This window comes from Kryptolebias marmoratus, linkage group LG19 (assembly GCF_001649575.2).
Source record: "Kryptolebias marmoratus isolate JLee-2015 linkage group LG19, ASM164957v2, whole genome shotgun sequence".
Taxonomy (NCBI): domain Eukaryota; kingdom Metazoa; phylum Chordata; class Actinopteri; order Cyprinodontiformes; family Rivulidae; genus Kryptolebias; species Kryptolebias marmoratus.
This window is the reverse complement of record NC_051448.1, coordinates 15,971,153-15,994,063: the sequence shown is the minus strand read 5'-3', so window position 1 is coordinate 15,994,063 and position 22,911 is coordinate 15,971,153. Positions and strand designations below refer to the sequence as shown.

At 38.3% G+C, this 22,911-nt stretch overlaps 2 protein-coding genes across 4 annotated transcripts in view; one reads left to right on the top strand and one right to left on the bottom strand.

Moving 5' to 3' along the window:
- Positions 1 to 1,969, bottom strand: part of LOC108231760 (solute carrier family 23 member 1) — a 9,965-nt gene extending 7,996 nt beyond the window's left edge. Inside the window, exons 1-2 of the mRNA XM_017409036.3 lie at positions 1,613 to 1,969; positions 639 to 782 (exon numbers count right to left, since the gene is read on the bottom strand). Of these exons, the coding sequence (XP_017264525.1) occupies positions 639 to 782; positions 1,613 to 1,702 (234 nt within the window). The 5' untranslated portion in view covers positions 1,703 to 1,969. The remainder of the gene's footprint in view (positions 1 to 638; positions 783 to 1,612) is intronic.
- A 1,701-nt stretch (positions 1,970 to 3,670) lies between these two features.
- On the top strand, positions 3,671 to 22,871 carry chgb (chromogranin B). 3 transcript variants are annotated; one of them, XM_037981671.1, is made up of 8 exons: positions 3,671 to 3,890; positions 18,266 to 18,529; positions 18,646 to 18,692; positions 18,769 to 18,859; positions 19,787 to 21,101; positions 21,255 to 21,354; positions 21,551 to 21,652; positions 22,529 to 22,871. In XM_037981671.1, exons 2-8 carry the CDS (start codon positions 18,490 to 18,492, stop codon positions 22,607 to 22,609), a joined length of 1,776 nt encoding a protein of 591 aa, XP_037837599.1. In that variant the 5' UTR covers positions 3,671 to 3,890; positions 18,266 to 18,489; the 3' UTR covers positions 22,610 to 22,871. The 3 variants fall into 3 exon arrangements, with proteins under 3 accessions (XP_037837599.1, XP_037837598.1, XP_017264755.1); XM_037981670.1 differs by having other exon boundaries at positions 18,249 to 18,529; XM_017409266.3 differs by lacking the exon at positions 3,671 to 3,890 and having other exon boundaries at positions 17,844 to 18,529.
- The last annotated feature ends 40 nt before the right edge of the window (positions 22,872 to 22,911 follow it).

Sequence of the window (22,911 nt, the reverse complement as noted above, 5' to 3'; positions counted from 1 at the left end):
CAGGACAAAAATAATTTACCAACAACTCCTTACCTGTGTTTATTCCTCTGTATTATGATATTATTAGCACATTTTATTCCTAAAAGAATGATGTTTTTTAATGAGAAATATTTGCCCCTCTAAACAATTCTGTTAATAGATAAGTCATTATTTACGGAGATGCAGGGGGAACCGTATCTGATGGGGGAACGCGGCTCGACGTAACAGCAGCAACTCGAGCACATTGCTGCCCCCTATATGTCAGGAGAACAAATAACACCTTTTCTGTTCAAATTGCCAACCTGCCACAGTGGCATGTGTGTTGATCAAATTCACCCGCCACTTCAAATATTCACCCGCATTTGGACGGTGGCGGGTGCTAATTTCCACCCCTGCTTCATGTATTGTTTTTTTTTGTCCCAGACTTCACTAAGATCCCTGTTTAATAAGCACTTCCTCATACCTGAGGGGATGTGTAATGGATTTTCATTAATAATTTTCCCTGACTGCCCTTGAACACTTACTAATAAATGTTAATAAAATGTTAATAACTAACTTTTAAACTTTGCTTAACCCACTTTAATTGTCTTGTTGTGGGAAAATTTTCCGTCTAATCAAAGAGATTTTGTCATTCGCAGCAAGAAATGGATGACACCTACCTGAAAGGCCAAGAAAATACAAAGGTACCAAGGAGGGACATCGGTCACGGCATAAGTAGGTTTATTCACATCTATTTGTGCTGCACAACTGCTCCCACTTGTTTTATCCACCTTTGTTTTGAGTTGATCATTGACTTCCTCATCCTGCAGAGCCATATAAAGAAACATGTTCATCCGAAACCACAGACAAAACAAGCAGAATAAATTGTGAGGAGTCAAAAGGTGACAAGAAGTCATCTTCGGTTCTGTCAAACAATTACTCATGAATCATCTCAGGACCAAGTTAACTTCCCGAACAGTTTTTTTAAAATAAGACAACAAAAGCTTCCCTGTAGAAAGACTCATAACAACTGAGTTTTAGCTCTGTTTTATCACTAAAACACAACATTGGTGGATGTTTTAACGTGGAGCATTTTGGTTTCTTTGTGTACTTTGAGACAAATGTTTTTTGTCTTTGAGCTGAAAATTAGCTGATCTTTGATGAAAAGACACGTTATGCTTAAAATGTTGGTTTTAAAAACTAAACTATTTTCTCCTGTTTGTGCCGTGTAAATAAGAATAGACTTAGAGGTGATGCAAAAAAAAAGAGCTTTGAAAGTTGCACAATTTTTACAAAGTTTTTACATAATTACTTCCATTGTTCCAAATGATTACTCTCTTTAAATCAAATTAAGCATGAACATTCGTGTTTAGCACAGCGTGGAGTCAAAGGAATTCAGGATTGTTTATGGGGTCCAAAATGAGGCAGGCTAAAAGTTGGACACAATCTTTTTTTAATTCTTCATCGCTGCATTCTTTAAACCAGCTTACATGAGGAGGTAAATGCAACATTTATGAACAAAATCAAAGTAGAACTCCTTATTGAGAGGTCCTTATAAAGATGACATTATAACAATATGATTTAAACACACCGCATGAAACATGAACGCTATAAGCAGATGCAATTTTTCAAGAAAATAAGCAATTGTACTTACATCAAATGCAAGATTCTCAAGCCCATTGCTTTCCTCTCTGAAAGTCATCTCAACTCCTGCATAAAACAGAGATGCACTGTAGAAATCCATTGATAGTTTTTTTTTTTTTATATAAAGGAGATATCTTTTATTGGTTTATTGCACCCAAGGTGCATGTAAGAGGAACTGAGCCGAGAGAGACTGAATACAGAATCTAGCGGGGGGGAAGACACCAAACAGAATAAAGCAAATCATTCATAGATGAGCCTCACAGTGGGACACACTGGGACAAGAGTTTTCCATTTTCTTATCACCTACGACCTTGTGTTAAACTAATCTTCCGTCAAACACAAGACAGAAAAAGAAGGTGTAAATTGACAGATAGAAAAAAAATAAGTTCTTCAAAAACTAAAAAGTTAATTTAGACTAAATCTGCAACTAAATCTGTTTTATACTTAGAAGAACCACAACCTGCTCTGGCAACAAAAAGATCAGCCACGGGAGGACGCCTCCCTCGTAGCAGTGAGAGTTATTTTATCGGCACACATTTTTCTTTTATCACACCAACATTCCATGTTGACCTGAATTCACGAGGCAAAGTCCTGCAGCTTTGTTTTTATCTGTATCTTTATGATCCCTGATAAGCTGTCAGTGAGGACGAGATCATTTTAACGAGCCTGTTAAACCTAAATTACACTGCGTATCAGGAGCACTGAGGTGGACTCTTGGGAGTATACTTTCTGTTGAATATTAAAGCTATGCATTAAAGGGATAGTTCAGATTGTTTGAAGTCGGGTTCTGTGGCATTTAATTCCGACATGATTGTTGAGCTAACGGTTAGTCTAAACGAGGCCAAGACCAAAGCATTTTAATACTTAAACAACTCCAAGCTCAACTTTCACAGCAGTTAATGCGAACGCTGTTGAATAAACCTTTCCAAAACCAACAAATTTGCATTATGTGGTTATTTTGGCAGAAATATTCTAATATTCCTGCAGAAAGTGCCCCAAGATGAATTGGAAATGCTAGCTAGGTTTTGCTGCTATTATTAAACAACTATATATTTCAATGTGATTAAATATGTAATGTGAAAGTGACAGTAAAGTAAAGGTTTGTAACATAGTGTTTGCATGAACCACTAAGATATATTTTAAATTAGGGCTGCTTTTAAAATGGCAGTAGGTCACTTTAGTTTTTTGCACCGCTAGGACAAGCCATTAGATCTTCAGTTGAGTTAGGAATAAAGGGATAATTTGTTCATTTTTGGAGTAATGTTCTGTTAAATAGATTTGTAGCATTTTTTAGGCAAAATGTCATACTGCTGTGATAAAATGCTATAGTAGCAAAAATAAAACTTCTATACGTTTGTATGACTTTTTTTAGTTTGTTAGTAATTCGTCAAATGAATGACGTCTGTGTTACTACACAAACATACGTGTGCTGATGCTGCTTAATGTATCAGTCCACCTGATCGGGCTTACTCAACTCACGGCGGACTGATACGCTCAAGAGCCTCAGCATTGTTCAGTTGAGCGGTCAGCAACAAACTAAACAAACAATGTCATGCAAAAGTGTACAGGTTTATTTTGGCTAATATAGTGTTCTGTCACACCAATATGATGTTTTTGAGCAAGAGTTGTTTTATTTGTCTTACAAAAACACTAAAAAAAACAGGGACCAGTCTTTCTAGCCAATACCTTGAGTCCTAGGTGGACTTTTTTTTCTTTTTCTTTAATACTTGATTCTCTACAACACTATTGTCATGACTGATAAGTTACTAACTATAAAATAAATATTTGGTAGAACATTACTTCAAAAATGACCAAACTATCCCATAAAACTCAATTCTTTGAACTAGAAGTTTTTCAGGATGTCATGGTTTTTAGTGTTTTGTAAATTCTTGTTTTGTTTCTGGTTATCTGTTAGTTTCTGTGTTCATGTCATGTCACTTTCCACCTCCCCAGTACATTTCCTATTTATGTCTGCCACGCCCATCTCCACCTGCTTGTAATCATTCTCACTCACCTGTGTCCATTTTCCTCATTATCCTCTGTCTTTAAGAACCGGTCATTCTCCTTCACCCCTCACTGGATCATTCCGCTTTGCCTGTTCGTTCGCACTAGTCATGTCTTTGCTTCTTGTTTTTGGATTTAGTTAATGTTTGTTTTGCTGCCACGCCAGCCTTTTTGTTTGTCATTTTTAGGTAATAAAGTAATTTTCGTTCCTTTAAGCCATGCGTCTGCGTTCTGGGTTCGCCGCCATATCCCCACCTTCTGACACAGGAAGCTATCTACAACAGGTAAGATATTAATTGTTAATAATCTTTTCACAGAACTCCTCTTCAGAAGATCTGGACTAACTTTGTTCAGTTTAGAAAGCTAACATATTACCACATCATCAGCGTTTTACCCACAGTCATTTGTTCAGTGGTAATGTGCATGGAGCTCTTCACTTCTGTCAGACTGTCACCACAAGCTGACACAAGAAACTGCAAAGATCTGTGTGATACTAAAAAAAAAAGATCTCGTCTCAGGAAAGGTAAACACTGATTAGTGCAGATTGGCAACAGGTTTGAGGAATCGATCAGATGAGAAAAGACAGAGGAGTCCAGTTTCATATTAGAAAGAACCCCAACGATCATAACACAGCAAAAGGAGTAAACTGATATCTGCCCTTAACACTTGTCTGTGGGTGCTCATGTAGCTGATGTCAGGTCAGCATAACCCGGAGTCACTTGTGTTCCAGAAATCCTATCAGTTCAGTCCATGGGGAGGTGTGTGTAGACCGACCTTGTCTTACTGAAACAGGTTAATGAAAATGGTACGAAGAGCATCACGGACAAAGACCAGGTCAAAGTGACACAACATTTATCTGCCTGAAAAAAACAGAAGGAAAGGGAAAGGCATGCAGGTCCAAGACCAGAGAGGACTCTGCAAGGAGATACATTCTTTATTTGTATTAGCTTGCTTATAAGTACTGGTTTACCAGGAAAGTGCACTCACACATGGAGACTCGTTAATTTCCCTAATGATATTCTGTACAGCACACCAAGCTTTAAAAATGCTTGCAGCATCATTAACCGCCAGCACCTTTTCTTTCTTTAAAGATAATCCTGGCTTATCTTTTGTGCTATGATGGCAGTGTCACTTTTCGAGCTTTTCTGAAGCTCTTTGTTCGTTAGAACTCTCTTTAATTTGCCGCGCATTAAGATTTATTTAAGCAATTTTCCTTGCCTGCGTGTGAGACAGAACAAAAGCTCTCCGCCGAGAAACATCACAGATCAACAGCAGCGGCGCAGCAAACAAACACACATCATCCAGTGATGGGTTGATTTTTCCAAAAGTCTGACAGCTGTGTGGTGATGCTTGTGTTTACAGTTCAGTTGACACCGTATGACTAAGAAACCCATGCATATATTTACACAACAGTAAAGACTGAATCTGACAGGAAAAGGTGTGATGAGGAGATGGAAACACAAAAGCTGAAAGCAGTAAAGAACATTCAGCCTTTACTGCTTTTACCGCATAAAATGTTAGTCTGTTTAGTTTTAAAACTTGTTAAAAGACCATTTTTGGGCATGCTCAGTGTTCAGAAGAAAGGTTACAGATTTATGAACCTATTACTGACCCATATGACTAATCTTGAACCTTTGAAGTTTTTGATCTTACCTTTGTTATTTTTTCAATTTTACTACTTGTGCAAACTTTGTGCTATTTTAGGCATTCATATACTCTATCAAAACATTAAGCTCATCCAGGAGATGGGTGCCATGACTTTTGTTTTTGGTCATTTTTATGCTTTTTAAAATTAATTTTATTTACAAATTTGTTCCCCATAGAAATGTACTGAGACCTCTTTAGTTTGTCCAAAAACATCGGTCTGTTTAAAATCTGCTTCAACATGTTTGCTCTGTTTTTGTCTTCTTTTTGCTACTTTTAGCCTTTTTCTACTTTTAGCTTCTAGCTAGCCTGTTGCTGCTTTTAGCTAAGCTCTTTTAGTTTTAACAACTTGGTTTCAACTTCTTTAGCAAAGTCATTTAGCTTTCACACTGCACAATTTCTCTAGTTGATCTCATATTTCTGTGTAAACATTGTCTCAAACCATCTATCTCTTCATCTGATTTAGCAAAATGTTGTTAACAATCAACCTGCATGGTCGGGTTAGTCCAGTCTTTGCCTGATTTGTGGTTCTGTTCTGGCTCAACAAACATTTTAAAGGAGTCCATCAGGCTGAGGTAAGGAGAGATGAAGTTTCAGATGATGCATCAGCTTTGAGAAATATGCGGCTCTGTTTTTCATGCAGCCAGCGAACAAGATTATCTGTGTAAATCTCAAACTCCAATACAATACTCGATGCACCCGAACGACCTGCTTAAAAATGAAACGTCCCACAGAGATGATTCAGCTCTGACTCACTGTGTGATAGAGGACGTGAGATACTCTAAATGGTCCTGCAGGTGAAGATTTATTATAATACAATATACTGTTTTCCAGCTTTTATCCTTTGTTTCATCTGTTGAACTGGGGAACAGTTCATTGTATTATTAAATATCATAAAAAAGAACTCAAATTGGACCACACAATATGAAACAGAAAGTCCAATTTAGTGCAAGGACATTCATCCAGGATGGAAAGAAAGCATTTGTGTTTGTGTTGATTTTCTTTTGCAATTACCTTGGGGTAAGGTTTTAATAATGCAGACTGTTTTTGTGAAATTGTTTCATTTCAATAAGACGAGTCGAGTCCGGTGAGTTCTTTGCTGTGAAAAAAAAAACATGAGCACAGTTTGGAAAGACTAAAAAGCAATAAACTATTAATGAAACAGAGCAGACCAGTCTAAATTAATATTCAGCCATGAATGATGAACTTTGGCTGAATGTTTCTTCTAGAAGAATAAACATCATTAGGCCAGTTATACCAACACCAAGTGATATACGCTGATGGCACCACCACATCTGACCACATGCATAGAGTTTTAGACTAAAATCATCTTTTTTTGAGTTATAGTCAATGGAGTTATAGACATTTTTGTCAAACATTGAAAATAACTTTATGTATGTGCAATATTGTGCAATTTATAAGTGCTCGGCTACAGTGGTCAACTTGAATCAGACTGGCTCCAAAAGTTAATCACTTGTAGATGTCTGGGTGGAAGGACAGGTACCCTGTAGATGTAGAGTGATTTACTCAAAATAAAACTAATTTATTAACAACAAAAGAAAACTAAAAACTAAATAACAAAACTTACAAACCAGGATTGCTAGTACACAAGGGGGCGAGAGACGAGGGAAACCAGACAGCACATGGGAGTGACACAATGAACCAGCAGGTAAGTGGAGGAGAAGACCAGGTTTTAAAGACTGTGGGGAACGAGGAAGTGGGAACAGGTGACTGAATACTAACAAGGGAACAGGTGTGGATGGTGAGGCAGGTTGAAAGAACTACTGAGGGAAAGTGAGTGATAGCACAAGGAACACAGGGAGCAGAACAACAAAAAACATGCTGAACACTGGAGAAAGAAACTAAACACAGGGAACAAAAGAAGCATGAAACCCAATAGAAAAACAAACCCAAGACCCCCAAATCCTGACAGTAGATATATACCCAATACTTTCCACCCAGTGGGTCGAGATATTTTGCAGACAGACAAACACACACATGCACTCACACATCACACACACAGACAGTTACACTCTGAATGAACCCTGGACTTCACTGTTCTTCTACTCTTCTGTGTTTTAGTTTGGATTTAGGAGCTAACCCTCGAAGCTAACGCTCATATCATCTACTTTTCACTGACGTTTATTATTGCAAGAAGGCGAAGGCGGAGCAGTAATGTTTTTGCCCGTGTGCGTCTGTGTTTGTCTGTAAACTTAGAAAATCTCTCACGAGCCACTGAAAGGGGTTTTAAGAAGCTTCTAGAAAGTAATAACTGGATTGACATTTACAACTGATTAACTTTTGCAGTCAGCTTCATTCAAGGTGGCCTCCACAGCAAAGCAATTTTACCACACATAAAAATGGCTACATTTTAGTCAGTTTTACAGATATTGAGCTAAAATGTGGTGTGGTAATAGCTGAAACTTATTACCAACTTATACTCTGTGTTTAAATCTTTGGCGTTCACTATTGGGGTCAACTGTGTCTGTCTGTTAGCATAATATTTCATGAGCCACTGGATGAATTATACTGAAACTTTCAGGAAATGGATGGATGTTCATCTACAACTGATTGACCTTTGAAGCTAAGCCACTTCAAGATGGCTGCCACAGATTACTGACTTTGGAAAACACAAAAAACGGACATTTTAATTAGTCGTTTTTACAGATTTGTGCTCAAATTTTGAGCTAGGATTCAGTTACAATGTATGATCCAAGTGCTACACATTGAGCAAGATTAAAAAGTAAAAAGAACTATGAAAAGTTCTTCCGTCCAAAACCACACTTGTTTTTCAGCGCCCCAAATAAAGGATTGCTTTTTTTCTGCCATTCTTTCCTCTTTTTTTTGAGTTTCTTTTGACTTCAGCAGGGACTGAAATGTATACCCACGAAAGGTGATTTTTCTTTATTTTCATTTATTTCTGTCCCCTTTAACAGTAACATGATGCAATGCAACAGTGTGCAGAGATTGATGAAACCATTCTGCAAGCCTCACCAGCCAAATTGTACATCCAGACCTTTGCCGGTTTCATTGAAGAATACGAACCCACGGAAGCACATCCCGGCCCAGTCGGGCGGACGGGTCTGCTGAGGCGAGGTAACTGTGATGAAAGACGTCAAAGTGCTTGGCCTCAGGCAAAACACCTGTGGCATTTTCAATGAGGGATATTGCATCGGCAGTACTTTCCTCTCCTCGTCAGTTCCCTTTTACAGTCTGTGGCAGAGCGCTGAAATGTGCTTACAAAAGCACCACTTGTGGGTCAGAACTTCATTACGATTTGCTTACAGAGAGGCACACGGAATTGATGATGCTATTTGGCATTTGCTTTTAAAACAGAAAACGTTATGGTTGGCTGCTTTTTATTGATTTCGCCTCTAGTTTCAATACATCTTTTACTTCAGAAGCCTAAATAAGCAACTATAATCTGCCTCAGGTCACGTATCTGCATTGAGTCTACTTCAGATTTGTAAAACTTATCTTTTTGTTTTTAATGCTACTTAAGATAATGGCTGTAGAGTTCAAGAAGTGTTTGAACTCTCTGATTTACATTGCGAGGAAAGTCAGCAGCCAGAGCAAAACTGTTCTGCAAACTGCATAGGTTGCAATGTTAAAACTGGAATGAGCAGAAGTGAAGGATATATACCAGTTATTTCTATTTTATCTTTGCACTCAGGTGTCATGAGCACATCTACAGTGTCTGGTCGATCACTGCGGAGCCCAAAGTACAGTGTAAGAAATGTGAGCTAACTATCTACACCTTCACTGCATTAAGCACATTAAAAAGTAATGCATTAGAGCAGCCCAAGCAAAAGTTCAACAGACCCTGGTATTTTCAGGGAACAATTCTATTAAAAAGAAAATGTCACTGGTCATTGTCCCGTAGCAAGCACTGTTAGCATTTTCCTGGTTTTTGAAAAGTTCTGTGGTTTCAGGAAAGTTTACAAGCCTAAATTCTGATAGGAAAATGACTGTTTTTGTTTGTCAGTTTATATTTCTTTTTTCCTCCCATTTTACCCCATGAGGTGCTGTGATTTTCAGAACTCTTTCCTTAAGTTGGACTCAGAGAAGTTGTGTGTGGGCATCCCAGAGAAGGATGGATGGTCCCTCTGGCCACAAAGGCTGAACTTGTGGTTTTCCTGTATAAACAAAATAATCCATTTTATCTGGGGTGTCTGGACGGCCTTGGAACCATTGGATCAATTTATAACGATCATCAATCCATTCATTTATTTTCTTTATTTACCCACTTCTTCCTGTTCAGGGTCGTAGAGAGCCGGTGCCTATCTCCAGCACTCATTACATCCTGGACCAATCCTTAACTCTAATTTCTAAGCCACATAAATGAATGAGACTAAAAACCATTCACCCTCTCACTCTCACCTAATAGTATTTTAGAGTAGCCAGTTAAACTGACATGCATATTTTTGGTCAGAAAGATGCAGTTGGTATTTATTGTCACTTTTTAAAAAAATATATTGTTTCCTGGGCCAGTGTGCTACATGTAATGAATACAGAAGATGCAGTTACAGATCTGATCTGTACACCGAAACTCACAGTCAGCTCAAGTGCTGTCCCTGAAGTGCTTAGACCACATGTCCAAAACATAAAACAAAAGAAGGTCAGATGACAAACCCTTCAGGCGGCCGTAGCAGCTGTGAAAGGAGGACAGCTTTGTTTCTTTAAATCATTCCTGTTCCACAACCTTAATCTCTTGTTCTGACGAATGGGTCCTTTAGTAAGTAAGGTTCAAGTAATAATACTTCCGTAAGCTCGGGTCAGCTACAGAATCTGACAACAGCTTTACAACTGATTTGTCACCTCTTACCAGTGAATTATAAGTGCTGATTGGTGGTGTGCTCGGCTGCTACTGGAGCATTTCTCTGGGTTGAGTCAGAAAGTGGAGACAGAAAGTGGGGATGTAATGTATGTGAAAAATATTCTGCAATTACGTCCAAACTGTGTGAATGATGACACAGCATTCACATAAACGTTTTCCTGCTTATTTTTTTCTGTACTTTTTTGCAATCTAACTACGTCTGCATACTTAGGACTTTTAAATGTTTATACCTAAAATATTTAAGTTTATTTACAAATATTTCCACCATAGAAAAACATTGAGAACTTTAAAGTTTTTTCCAAAAACATTGTTCTGCATCAGCCGACTTGCTTTGTTTTTGTCTTCTTTTGCTACTTTTAGCTTCAAGCTATGTTTTTGTTACTGTAGCTAGCCTTTTGTTACTTTGAGCTAACCTTTTGCTGCTTTTAACTTCGAGCTAGTGTTTTGCGTGTTTTAGTTTTTAGCTGGCCTTTTACTATTTTTTACCACCTTTAGATTTTCACAGAAAATGCAGTTTCTCTAGCTTGAAAAAAAATATCATTAATAAACTTGTCAGTGCGTTGCGGTTTGTCAACATTCAGGAGTATTAGGATTATTAGAGAGAGAAAGGGAGAGAAAAAAAAAACTACTTACACTCGTTCTGATCATCTATTTTTTATTACACAACAAAGACTGGCTGCTGCACAAGCCAGGATGTTTACAAATGTTTTGTACTGAGCCTCTGCAGTGAATGAAAATTTAATGGGGTGCTGCTGCTGCATACGTTTCCCTCTTCTGGGTTTTCATCGTGAGGAGTGTTGATTTTGATGTGGTAATGCAAACTATCCCTATTACGCAACTCAAATGCATAATTGCAATAAACAGGCTGATATAAACTCTCTAAAGGGGTCATTAAAGCATTTATTAAAGCGTGATGCCAAGCAGATTAAAGAAAAATTAAAACTATCATTAATTAACAGTGAGTTCTCGCCGTTGCATTTAAATTGATGTCAGACGGGATGTTTTAGCATTTAGATGAATATTCACAAACCCCCAAAGACAAATTTGATGTTACAAATGTTGGCTTAGAGACATGAGAGCGAACCCTTTTGTCAGCTCTTCCCTGTTTTCCTTCTTCATCACATTTAGTTGCAGGTTGTTTGAACTTGGTGATGTTGTTACCTGATAAAATCACTTCAATATGTCATTTGGAAAAGCTTTCTGAACAGATTACAAAAACACAAATTCTATTGAAGTCCCTCTACCACAAAATGACCACAATAACGTGTTCATTTTATGTGCTTCAAAACAACAGAAGTAAAGTCAATGACCTGAGAATTTACTCTGGTTCAAACACTTACAGCTAAATCAGCACATTTGAAGGTATTACTGCAGGCTGTAAGTGAAACAGGGAGGGCTGTTGTCATCACGGTGGGCAGAGATGTGACTGGGGTCAGCTTATATTCACAGATAACCATTCACTGTTCGATTTTGGCAAACCATTTTATCATATAATAGTTAAACCCCTTCAAACAAATATCCTGAGTTTTGTTCTTCATTTAAAAAAAACATCTCAGGCTTCCAGAAGTGCTTCCTTCCAAATGACCAAATCAGTTATCTCCAGCCTTTTTCTTCCTCGATCAAATGATGTTGTTTCTCCCATTTCCAGTTTCTTTGAAAAAAACTTCTGTTTCAAATATCCTTTATCTTCATTTTGGATAGAAAGGATGATTTAGTAGATGTCTGGAGCTGAAAGACCAACATACACAAATGGCAATAGTGAAATAATTTGTCATTTTGGAAGAATAATGTTTTACATGTCTGACAAGTTAATAGTGAACATTCAAAAAAAGTTGTTTTGGATATCTAAATGTTCATTTTGACTTTAAAGAACTGAATTGTGAAAATCTGCCAAACATCTGGTCTATGAACAAAATGTTGAGTTTTTGAAGATTTTAAGAAACTCAGATCTTAGATTTTTCATATCCAGTCTCAGCTGCGAAAACCTCCAAATATATATTTTCCAAGTAGGAATGTTATTTATCAAATAGTTATTTTCATTTAGCAAGAATTTCATTTCAACATATAGTGAGAACAGGTATTCATAGCTTAAAACGTAATTAGAAACAGCAGACTGGTTTGATTATATCATACACTGACCTGTCATAAATGAGTAAATAGTTTTTTTTGATGATTTCTTTATTATTTTCCTTTTGTTGCTATTGTTTTGAGCCAGTTAGCTTGTCAAAAAATAAAAATAAAAATGCATTTTTAAGCTACATTCTAACTGACTTGCATCTGAGAATCAGCAAAGGTTTTTTCAAGCTTCTGATTCTTCTTCACTGCACCGTGAAGGCATCCCATAAGCAGTGCTATTAAAAAGTCATCATTTCAGTATTTTTCCCACAAGGGGGTTTTATATTTCATTTTTACTGCGAGCATGGACGAAGTACGTACAAACACTCAGAGAATAGATGCAGGTATGACTGCACTGCCGTAGGCTCGTCTATAAGATTGTAAATCATGCCAGTAAAATGCAATATAGCCATCTGCTACAATAAAATAGCAGATTTTAAACAAACAAAAACCCAAGCAATATCACAGAGCAACTGTTCAGATCATTATAACCTCTTCCTTCTGTATATATCCCAGAGAGCTGAAACAAAAAAGCATGGTTAGAGTCTCTCATGTCGCAGTGGTTTTAAAATTAATTAATGACGCCCTTAATGCAGCTTTACTTCTGTGACCTTCGGCTCTTCGGTTTAATTGACGCTGATGTTAAACGTTCCTCACAGGAGTGATAGCATTAAGTGGTGTGAAGTCGGGGCTCAGACAGCGCATTGAGAGGAATTAGATTATTTTGTCGAAATTCCCTTCAGGTTCAACCGTTTGACTGTTGTCAATAAGTGTAAAGCTTCAGTAAGTCACACTGACCTCAGATCAGGCCCTCAGGGACCTGTTTTTACCTTTGAGGTGACATTCAGGGAGGTCTTTGTGTTTGACAGATGACCTTTATTCCAGATTCAAACAGCAAGTTCTTTTAATAGTTTGTTTTATTATGGATATCTTCTTTTTAAACAATATAGAAATGATAATGTCTGTTAACAGTGGGTATTTAAAAAAAATCTAATGAATAATGTGATACTGTAGTAATTAATACAAAAATCTTTACATCAAGGTAAACAGTAAGCGTACTGTCTTTAATTCTTAAAGTGGTAGCTCAGATATTTTGAAGTGAGGTTCTGTGGAAAGGTTATGAACAATAAATATCTTACCTGTGGGAGATAGCTTTTTGAATGACCTCAGTTTAGAGCAGTCTTTCTCAAACAGTGGTCCCCGGACCACCGGTGGTGAGTGGGCGGCCCCTAGTGGTCCACCAGGTACTGCATGTAAACGACCATTTATTTGCCTTGACGTTAGCTCAAAGAGTGACATGTACAATTAGCCTGCTAATACTAAAGAATTGGTAAAATAGTAATGGATAAGTGGCTTAAGACTGGGTCACCTAAAAGAAAAGCCGAAGAAACATCCGACACAACAGGAAAAGTGCAACAACTCGATGCTAATGCAAGCAGCCCCCTTTCAGGCATCGCTGTGGAGTCTCAGGAGGACAGCAGTTTATCTTCAGCAACATCAGGAACTTTCCAGTTTGGAACCAGACATTTATGCACTCATGTCCCAGAAAAAAACGAAACAAAACAGCACCACCCTTCTCATTAGAATGAGAAAAGAAGGCAACAATAAGTAAATTAAGAGACTAATATTGTCATTTCACGTTGTATATTATTGTCGTATTACTGCGCGGGGATTTTCAAGTTAGGTGGTCCGTGAGTGTTTGTTAAATGGGTCAAATGATCCTCAGCTTGAAAAAGTTTGAGAAACACTGGTTTAGAGAAATAGAGTTTATTCTGACTGGACTCACACGCTAACGAGTTGTCCAAGTGGGACAAAGATTTAAGTGAAATTCTGTTGTCTTAAAACAACTCAAATCTCAAATATTTGATAATGTTTCCTTAGAATTTTATTCTAATAACTTTTACGTTGCCGTCAATAACTCATTACACAACTATTTACTAAGAACTGTATGGGGATTTGCAGCAGCATCTAGCTGTAGCACTTTTGATCGACATATAATAATATTTCTGATGGAATAACAAAACTGATAATGGTGTAAAAAATTAAAAACCAGAGTTGACATAAGCCGTAATGAGATCTGAGTTGATTTAAGATGAAAGTAGGTCCACTTTGGGCTTGTCTCCCATTAGACTAGCCATTAGCTCATCATTCCAGTCATAACTAAGGTACTTTCTGTTTGTATCCACAGCAATATTACGGGACATTAGCCTCAGTTGATGAGTGATGTGACAAATTGGTAAACATGTCTCAGTTCAGACAGTACTTTTTGGGCAGCCAGGTAGCTTTGGTTGACAACAACAAGAACAAGAAGAAGCGGATCCTCAAAGTAAAACTACAATCCTCCCAACAAAATGTCAGAGAATAAAAATAATTAACAAGTATTAGCAAATCAAGTGGATGTGATCACAGAAGACACACAGGCTCCTTTCTTGTTCTTGGATGATCATCAAAGTGCATCAGTAGTTAGGAGACAAACATTAAGCTTGTGTCCCAGCACAGATCAAAGCCCAGTGCTTTTCATGCATCACCCTCATTGTGCTCAGTGTGAGCAGATTCTCCTTTTGTTCCCGTATGTAAATGGTTGCGATGAGAGGGGTGGTGTTTCAGTCATAAGCTGACCTGAGTACAGATCATGTGAACACATTGTCGTCTCTTTGCTGCCTATGAGCTTCTATATACTATATCTTTAATTAAAGGCCTAGCAGTCCTTGAAGGAATGCATATCACCTGCCACCTTTTTTCCCAGAGTTCTAAACTAAGATCATCTTATGTTGAGAAGAGACAGAGTTATAGCCATTTTGGTCAAACCTTGTAAATGACTTTGTGCAATCTCAACTAATATTGTGAGATCTTGCAAAATCTCAAAGTCACAGCTCTTTCTGTGTTGGTTAGGGTCAATTAGCCATGACAGCCGTTTATAAATGCATAACCAATCTTTACTATTTGGAAGTTTATCATGTATCTCCAATGATTACTTTCTGAGTTTCATAAATATCCATCCAGTAGCTCTTGAGATATTTTGCTAACAAATGTACATACACACACAAACTCACACACAGACATACACATACACGGGCAAAAACATTATTGCCTTTTTACCTATGGACCATAAATATTAATAAAGGCCGAAGGGAGAGTAGTGAGGGAACTGAATCACTCGAAAAGCATCACATGTGAATGAATTCACACACATTGTTCAAAACATGGTCGCTGTAAAATTTATCAGTTCATTGCTTTAGTGGCTGTGGAAGTCAGTGTCAGACAAACTTTCTCCTCAGAGAGAATCTATGAATCTGCAGACCTCTGTTACCCTGCTGCTCATAAACCCAAAGTATGAGGAACTGGAAGTGATCTTCCTATAATTCACGACTGAGCCTATTGATGCCTCCAGATGAGCATGGATTACTTGGATGCACAATACACCGTCTGACTTTACAGTTTTATGTTCTGACCAGTTTTTATTTCACCCCGGCGGAGGCGGACTGCAGTAACAAATATCTGTAACCAGTCATGTAGGCATGAAAAGCACAGACAGATTTATGAAACACGGCGTTCCCATTTTGCTCTGAGCAGCGGGAGTTTCTGCACTTTTGGTTTCTGAGACATGATTGAATTTGGGCATTCTTTGCCACACATAAAGGTCAGTGGTTGTTGTGTAAACATCTTCATGTAACTATGTTAAATATGTTTCTCGCAGATTTGGGTTTCTCATTCGTTTGATTCCCAGACTGGTCACTTATGTGCTTCTTTTGGGTGGGAATAAAAGCGGAAACAAAAGGGGTGAAACAAGAAGATGTTAGTAGCTTTTAGTTGGAATTTTCAGACCCAGACCTTAAAAAAAATATTAATTTCATTCATTCATTCATTTATTTATTTCTATAGTGCTTTACACAACCACAGAGCTGGTGACCAAAGTGCTTCACAAAGTCAGTAATTAACATAACAAGAAGTTAAATCAAGAGAAAAATACAACAAAATAGCAAAAGTAAAACCAGAAAAGTCACCACATATTTAGGTACTAAAAGCCTGTTGGAATTTAAGAGTCTTAAGCTTCGATTTTAAAGGGACAAGTTTGGTAACCAAACGTAAATCAAAAGGGAGCTTATTCCAGAGTTGAGGTGCGGCTGCAGAAAAGGCACGGTCACCCCAGCATTTATATTTTGTCCTTGGAACAGAGAGCAGAAGCTGGCTGTCTGACCTCAGAGACCTAATTCATTAAAATCCATCCAGTGGTTCATGAGCGATTTTAATAACAGGGTTGACTTCAACAGTTATTGGCAGAGTTGAAAGCAAAATATTGTGCAATGCGTAATGACGAGTTGGCCCAGGTGACCATCTTGAACTGGGCTGACTCTAAAAGTTAATCAGTTGTAGATTTACACCCAATGATTGTTTTCTAAAAGTTTCTTTCAAAACTGTCTAGTGTTACACAACATAATTCACTAAGAAACAGACATAGTCAACTCTAAAAGTTAATGGCCAAGTTTAAAAAACAGATCTTAGTTAGCGCTTGGAGTATGTGGTACAAATGACTCTTAGATACTACTACTACCAAATTCTAGATCAATATCTGCCAAAGTGACAGCCATTTTTGTGTTTTCTAATGTTGATTGGCTGTTGCAGTCATCTTGAATAGGGTTGACTCCAGTACAGGTAAACAAACACACACATACACAGACACTGGCAAAAACATAATAGACCTTTCGCCTTCAGCAGGCAATAAATAAGCAAAGTGTATACAGTGTGTATCCATATACTCTTGAACATTATTGTTCATAAATAAGATAAATGTTCACAGTTCTTTTGCAATCTTGTTCTCACATTTTTGCCAACTACATCATACTTCTGTTGAGAGTTGATTATATTCATAATGAGACTCAACCCCACCAAAAACAAAACAGTAAATTTTGTTTATCTAAGTTGTTTGAAATCTGACTGCAGCTTCTGCTCCAGAGGCCATTCATAAAGCTACTCTGAGGGGTTCGAACTTAGTTAAAATACAAACTCGTGCCAGGAATCTGGTTAAGCACCCACAGCTTTAAAAATGTTCGCAGAACTTTTCATCACTTTTGCCAACTTCTTTTTTGCATTTTGATGAAAATGGCCCCAGGTCCCTGTAGCTTCCCTCTGCTGGTGTTGAAGCTCACCAATTTCCCTGAACACCGAGATGAGATTTGCTTGTGGCTAAACTAATTATCAAAGATTTATCTGAAAATAAAAAACTCCAGAAACAATACTTTTTTTAAATTATTATTATAGTACATCGGCCTATAAACCAGTGATGTAGAGTAACACTGTAGTGACAACTAATCTAATCTTATCTACAGTCAGAGTGTGTCTTCTTAAAAACATACACAAAGAAGAAGTGTAAGTAGTGTAAGTAAACTACACAATGAGCTTAGTCATTCGGCACCAACTTATGTAACTCCAAATATTTAAGAAACACATCTGTCTCTGACAAAGTAAAAAGTCTGCAGGATTTAAGACATTAAGTGACAAGATTTCTTGTTGTGACTAGGAATGAACAGCACGTTTGTGCCTTCTATACCACAAATTTAGATGATGTCCTACATTTTGACTAGAATGCATTTTTCTAAAGTAAACACCACGGCTGAGAAAACAACAACAAACTAAAAAAATGGTGTCATGCAAAGATTTAGAGATTTGATTATAGCTAATGTGGCATTTTTACCACCTTGGATAAAATTGATGTTTTTTTGTTTTTTTTAATGATCGATGTCATAAAGAGGTAGAGGTATTAACTATCATTAACTATTTGACTGAGCATCACTTCAAAAATGACCAGACTATTCCTTTAACCAAAAAAAGTATTCAAGTTTTGCAGGGTTTTAGCATTATAATTGCATGAGAATTGTTGTGATGTTTTGTGCAACAGCCACAGGAGGGATCACGTCACATCAAACTCGAACTGCAACATCCTCTGATGTGTCGTGACACCAATCACATTAACAGTTTCCCTCCCAACAGCAACAAAAACAAGAAGGAGAAAATGATCGATCTCGCTCGTGTGTCTGATTCCACTCAGGTCACTTTGTTCTGCAGGTCTTAATGAGTCATGACAGTCTCGGAGAGCCCGGAGCCGTCCTCCCACGCTCCTCCAGCCCACTCCCCTCCTTATTTGAGGCGCTGCTCCTGAGCTGCAGATCTCAGAGCAGCAGGAGAAACAGTCGGAGCAGCTCTGTGCGTCCTGCTGCTGCGGAGAGGACAGGAGCTGGTTTCACAGCTGATTCAACTCTTTCTGATACAAATAAAAAAAACTGGACAAGATGAGACTCATCTTTGTGTTTGTGGTGGCTCTCTTTACAGGTAAGTGGTGTTCCTCCTCTTGTGGTTTCAGCACCATGGACAGAGGACTCCTTTCAACTGTTCTCATTTTGTTTGTTTTTTTTGTTGTTTTTTGTTTTTTTGCTTTTCGTATGCAGAAACTCTTGCCATTCCAGTGGGCAGAGAAGAGCAGAGAGAAGATGTGGTATGTTTTTCTTATTTCCATTTGAACAAATCAAATCTTTGAGCAGAGAAACTGACTTCTTGTGTACTTTCTGCAGGTAACGCGGTGTTTGGTTGAAGTCCTGTCCAAAGCTCTGTCCAAACCGGACGCTCAGCTGGACCAGGAATGCAAAGACATTATCCAAGCAGGTCTGTTGCAAAATCAAACTCATAAGATTTACCAGATATGGCTTTTTTCCCCTACCTTTCATGCTCATTTGGGCTAAATCATGCAGAGTCCAAGATGAAAACAGGCTGGAAAGAAAGCATCTTCAAAGTAAATTTCTTTTTGATGATGCAGCACTCTGAGAACTGCTGAGGAGCTGACAGATTAAACACATACAGTATAAAATGCAGTTTGAAGATTTTAATACAATCTAAATTAAAAAGAACTGACTAATCAGCTAAAGCTGAATTAATTTCATAATGAAATCAGACATTTACATCCACTCATCATGGGCATGAATGTCATATTAATTTAAGGCTTTTAATTATATATTTGCACCATTTTTTCCAGAGTGGAATGACTATATAACATGCACCTTCAGTGGCTCTTAAAAAGAAGAACTAGGTGCACAAGTTTAAATTTATTGTGGACATTCTCTAATCCATACAGGCTCAAATATATAAATGCATTCCTACTAATACTAGGTTAAATGTCCTGTAGGATGTTGTACCTCGACTATACACTGTTTGAATCCATCAACAAGCTTCTAATCTATTTCTGGCTGGGTATTTGACCATTTTTCTTGCTTTCTTGGAACCCTTTACAGTGATATAAAACTCTCTTCAACGTGGACAGTGACAGCAGTGTTCCAGCAGTTTCCAGTTTATGTCAGGACTGATCCTTGATGGTTCATCCTAACATTCATCTCCTTTTTAAATCTTTACTGAGCCTCTTGAACCTTACCACCTGATTCTTGTTTTGATTGCTTAAGTTGTATGTTGTATAATCATTCTACCCTAAAAAAAATGGTTAAAAGCCATGACTAATATTACATCAATTCTCAAATAAGTGGATATAAGCTGCAATTGTAAATCTGTTCTAAAATTAAACTTTGTTTTTTTTTATCTTAGGAATCAATCATGCACCACAGAACAAAAAGAGCAGTGAGGGGATTGTAACTCAGGAGGACATCCTCGAAGGTCAAGCTCAGGAACCAGCAGATGTTAAAGACATTGAAGCACTTTTGAAATCTGTGGAAGAAAAGAGGGAACACCCCGAAGGCGAGCAAATTCAAGAACCCTGGAGTCCGGGTGATAAGAGGGTTGAAAATGAAGAAGGAGGAGAGCGGGAGAAACGGAGTCGCTGGAGGCCAGGAAGGTTCCACCAGAGTAGGGGCAAACGAGAAGAAGAGGAAGATTATGAGCGCAGTCAGGAGTATTGGGGAGGGATGGAAAAGAGACTGAAAGAAGATGCAGAAGAAGATGAGCAGGGTGATGGAGAAACAGAAGAGAGAGAGAAGAGGAACTGGAGGCCTGGAAGATATCACCAAAGAAGACATAAACGAGATGAGGAAGAAGAGGATGAGTCAGAGTACTGGGATGTGGATAATAGTCATGAGGACGAGGACAAGGAGAGAGAAAAGTCCATATGGAAACCCACACAGCTCTATAATCGCAAGACAAAGCTCCACAAACGCAGCGATGAACCTTCAGAGGGTGAAGGGTATGACGACCGCAGCCAAGAATCTTGGGATCTTGACAAGCGGAACTGGAGGCCTGGCAGGTATCACCAGAGAAGACACAAACGCGACGAGGAGCTTTCAGAGAAGGCCAGTGAAAACCCTGATGAAGAGCGCAGCCAGGAATACTGGGATTTCGATACTGGGATGGAGAAACGAAGATGGAGGTCTGGCAGGCCCTACCAGAGGAAACACAAACGTGATGAAGAGCTTTCAGAAGATCCCGAAGAGGAACGAAGCCAGGAATACTGGGATTTCGATACTGGCATAGAGAAAAGGAAGTGGAGGCCTGGTAGGTACCACCAAACAAGACATAAACGAGATGAGGACCTTTCAGAGGAAGCCAGGGAAGATCCTAATGAAGAACGCAGTCAAGAATACTGGGATTTCAATACTAGAATGGAGAAACGAAAATGGAGACCTGGCAGGCACTACCAGAGGAAACACAAACGTGATGAAGAGCTGTCACAAGAAGCCAGAGAGGAGCCGGAAGAAGAACGCAGTCAGGAGGACTGGGGCATTGACAAAAGACATGGAAAGGAAGGAGAAGAAATAGAAAAGCGGATATGGAAACCAACACACAGATACCACCATAAAAAGAAGTTTCACAAGAGAGGAGGAGAAGGATCATCAGAAGAAGAGGAAGAGGAGAGAGGGGATTCAGGAGAGTATGCAGAAGAGGCAAAGGACAGAGATGATGCTCTGAGGTAACTCTTCTGTTTTATAAAACCTTAGCTAAGTGTTTCATTTGATGAAAGAACAGACTTCTGTTTTATCAGCTGGGAGAGATTAAAACAACATTTTCTCAAATTAGCAAGCATTAGGTAGATACTGCAGCATCTTATTGAACCATTTTTCAGGTATCTGGCTGAGAAGCGCAATCCGTGGATTTATAGAGGATTTTACCATCCTTCCTGGTATAAAAGAGACTCAGATGAACCAGCTGCAACACCAAACAAGGTAAACATGATCAACGAGCCTTTCAGTTCTAAGTGTGAGTTTTAAACCAAATAAAAAATGACTTTTTGTCACTCCTCCGACTTAAAAAAGATTCCAAATATATGTATATATATAAACCTAAGTGCTGCCAGGGGGTAAAATGTGTAAAATAAATTCAGTTGGAATATTTCTGTACTTCTGTCTTTCATGGTTTTAGATAGAAGAACTGGCCAAGCTGCTGAGTTACAAGATAAACCAGCTGACTAACCACTCAGCGCAGGAGGAGACTTTACACCAGAGAGCACTCACTCCACAGGAGGTAGATCAAGCTGAGTTTACTAACTGCCCACTAACCATCACCGATGATACACATTCATGCGCCCAAACAAGTCAGGAGAAATCAAATCTTGAAAAGGCATCATTTGCACCATGTGCCGCAGTCAACTGTGCAACACAGAGCTTTATTTCTGCAACTTTAAGACCGAGGCACAGTCCTATTTCTGAAACATCCATAAACAAGATGAACTGCATTCGGCTGCCCTATTAAAGTCAAATATGATTGCATCTTTGCACTGCAGCTTCGCTGGGAGGAAAAGCAGCTGTGCTCACTGTGGAAATCTCCAGTTTAGTTGGATACATCATAAAACTCAGTGAATGTGCATCTGTGAATACAAAGGGAATTGTCCCATGAAATGCTGATGTATTCATAGGCAGCAACTGCCATCCCTTTGTCCCCATTTGCCCCATTTGATTTCTTCACACCAGTATTTTATGACTGCTGCAGTAATCACACTGAAGACCTAATGATCGTAGTCTCCGAGAGCAATCAGCCCTAATATGCCCATTTAAAAAATGATGGCTACAGCCTGCAGAGGTTTCTTTATCTAGTCACATACATTAGAGCAGGAAAGGGAATTACTGAGGCAGTGTAATAGTGATTCATTAGTTCACCAGCACGGCAACTTCCAAGGATAATAAAGGAATATGTAATCCAAGTGAGCAAGTAACCCACTGTAGGTCTCCTCTTGTCATGAGCACAAGAACAGGCTGCAGCAAATCTCAGACATAAGTGCACTTATGTGCACTTTTTAGGATCGAAACACAACAAAAAAGAAACTTGTTTAGGGCTCATGATCAAAATATTTTAAGGTTTTCTGTTGCTTATGTGTAAATGCTGTTTTTGTTTCTTTCCCAGGAGAAAAAGCTGGAAAACCTGGCAGCGATGGACACAGAGCTGCAGAAAATCGCAGCCAAACTGCATGACAGGACTGCATAATCCTGCGGCGTTTTAAGACCATCAGCTATTAAAAGTCTCCATTTTACTGTTTGTCTGCCATGTTAGTGTGCTTACAGTGTTTAAAGTGACAAAATGATGTAAGAACTCTAAAGCCTTGCCATTTTATTAGCTTTGTTTGCTGTTTTTGTGACATTATGATGTTAAATTTGTTAGCATGGGAATGAAATGGATGTTTATATGTATATTGTCTGAGAAATGTTTAAAAAAAAACAAAACAAAAAACACAAGACAAATTATTCAAATGTGTTCTTAGGAGCTTGTTCTGTTTGCAAACTAATAAA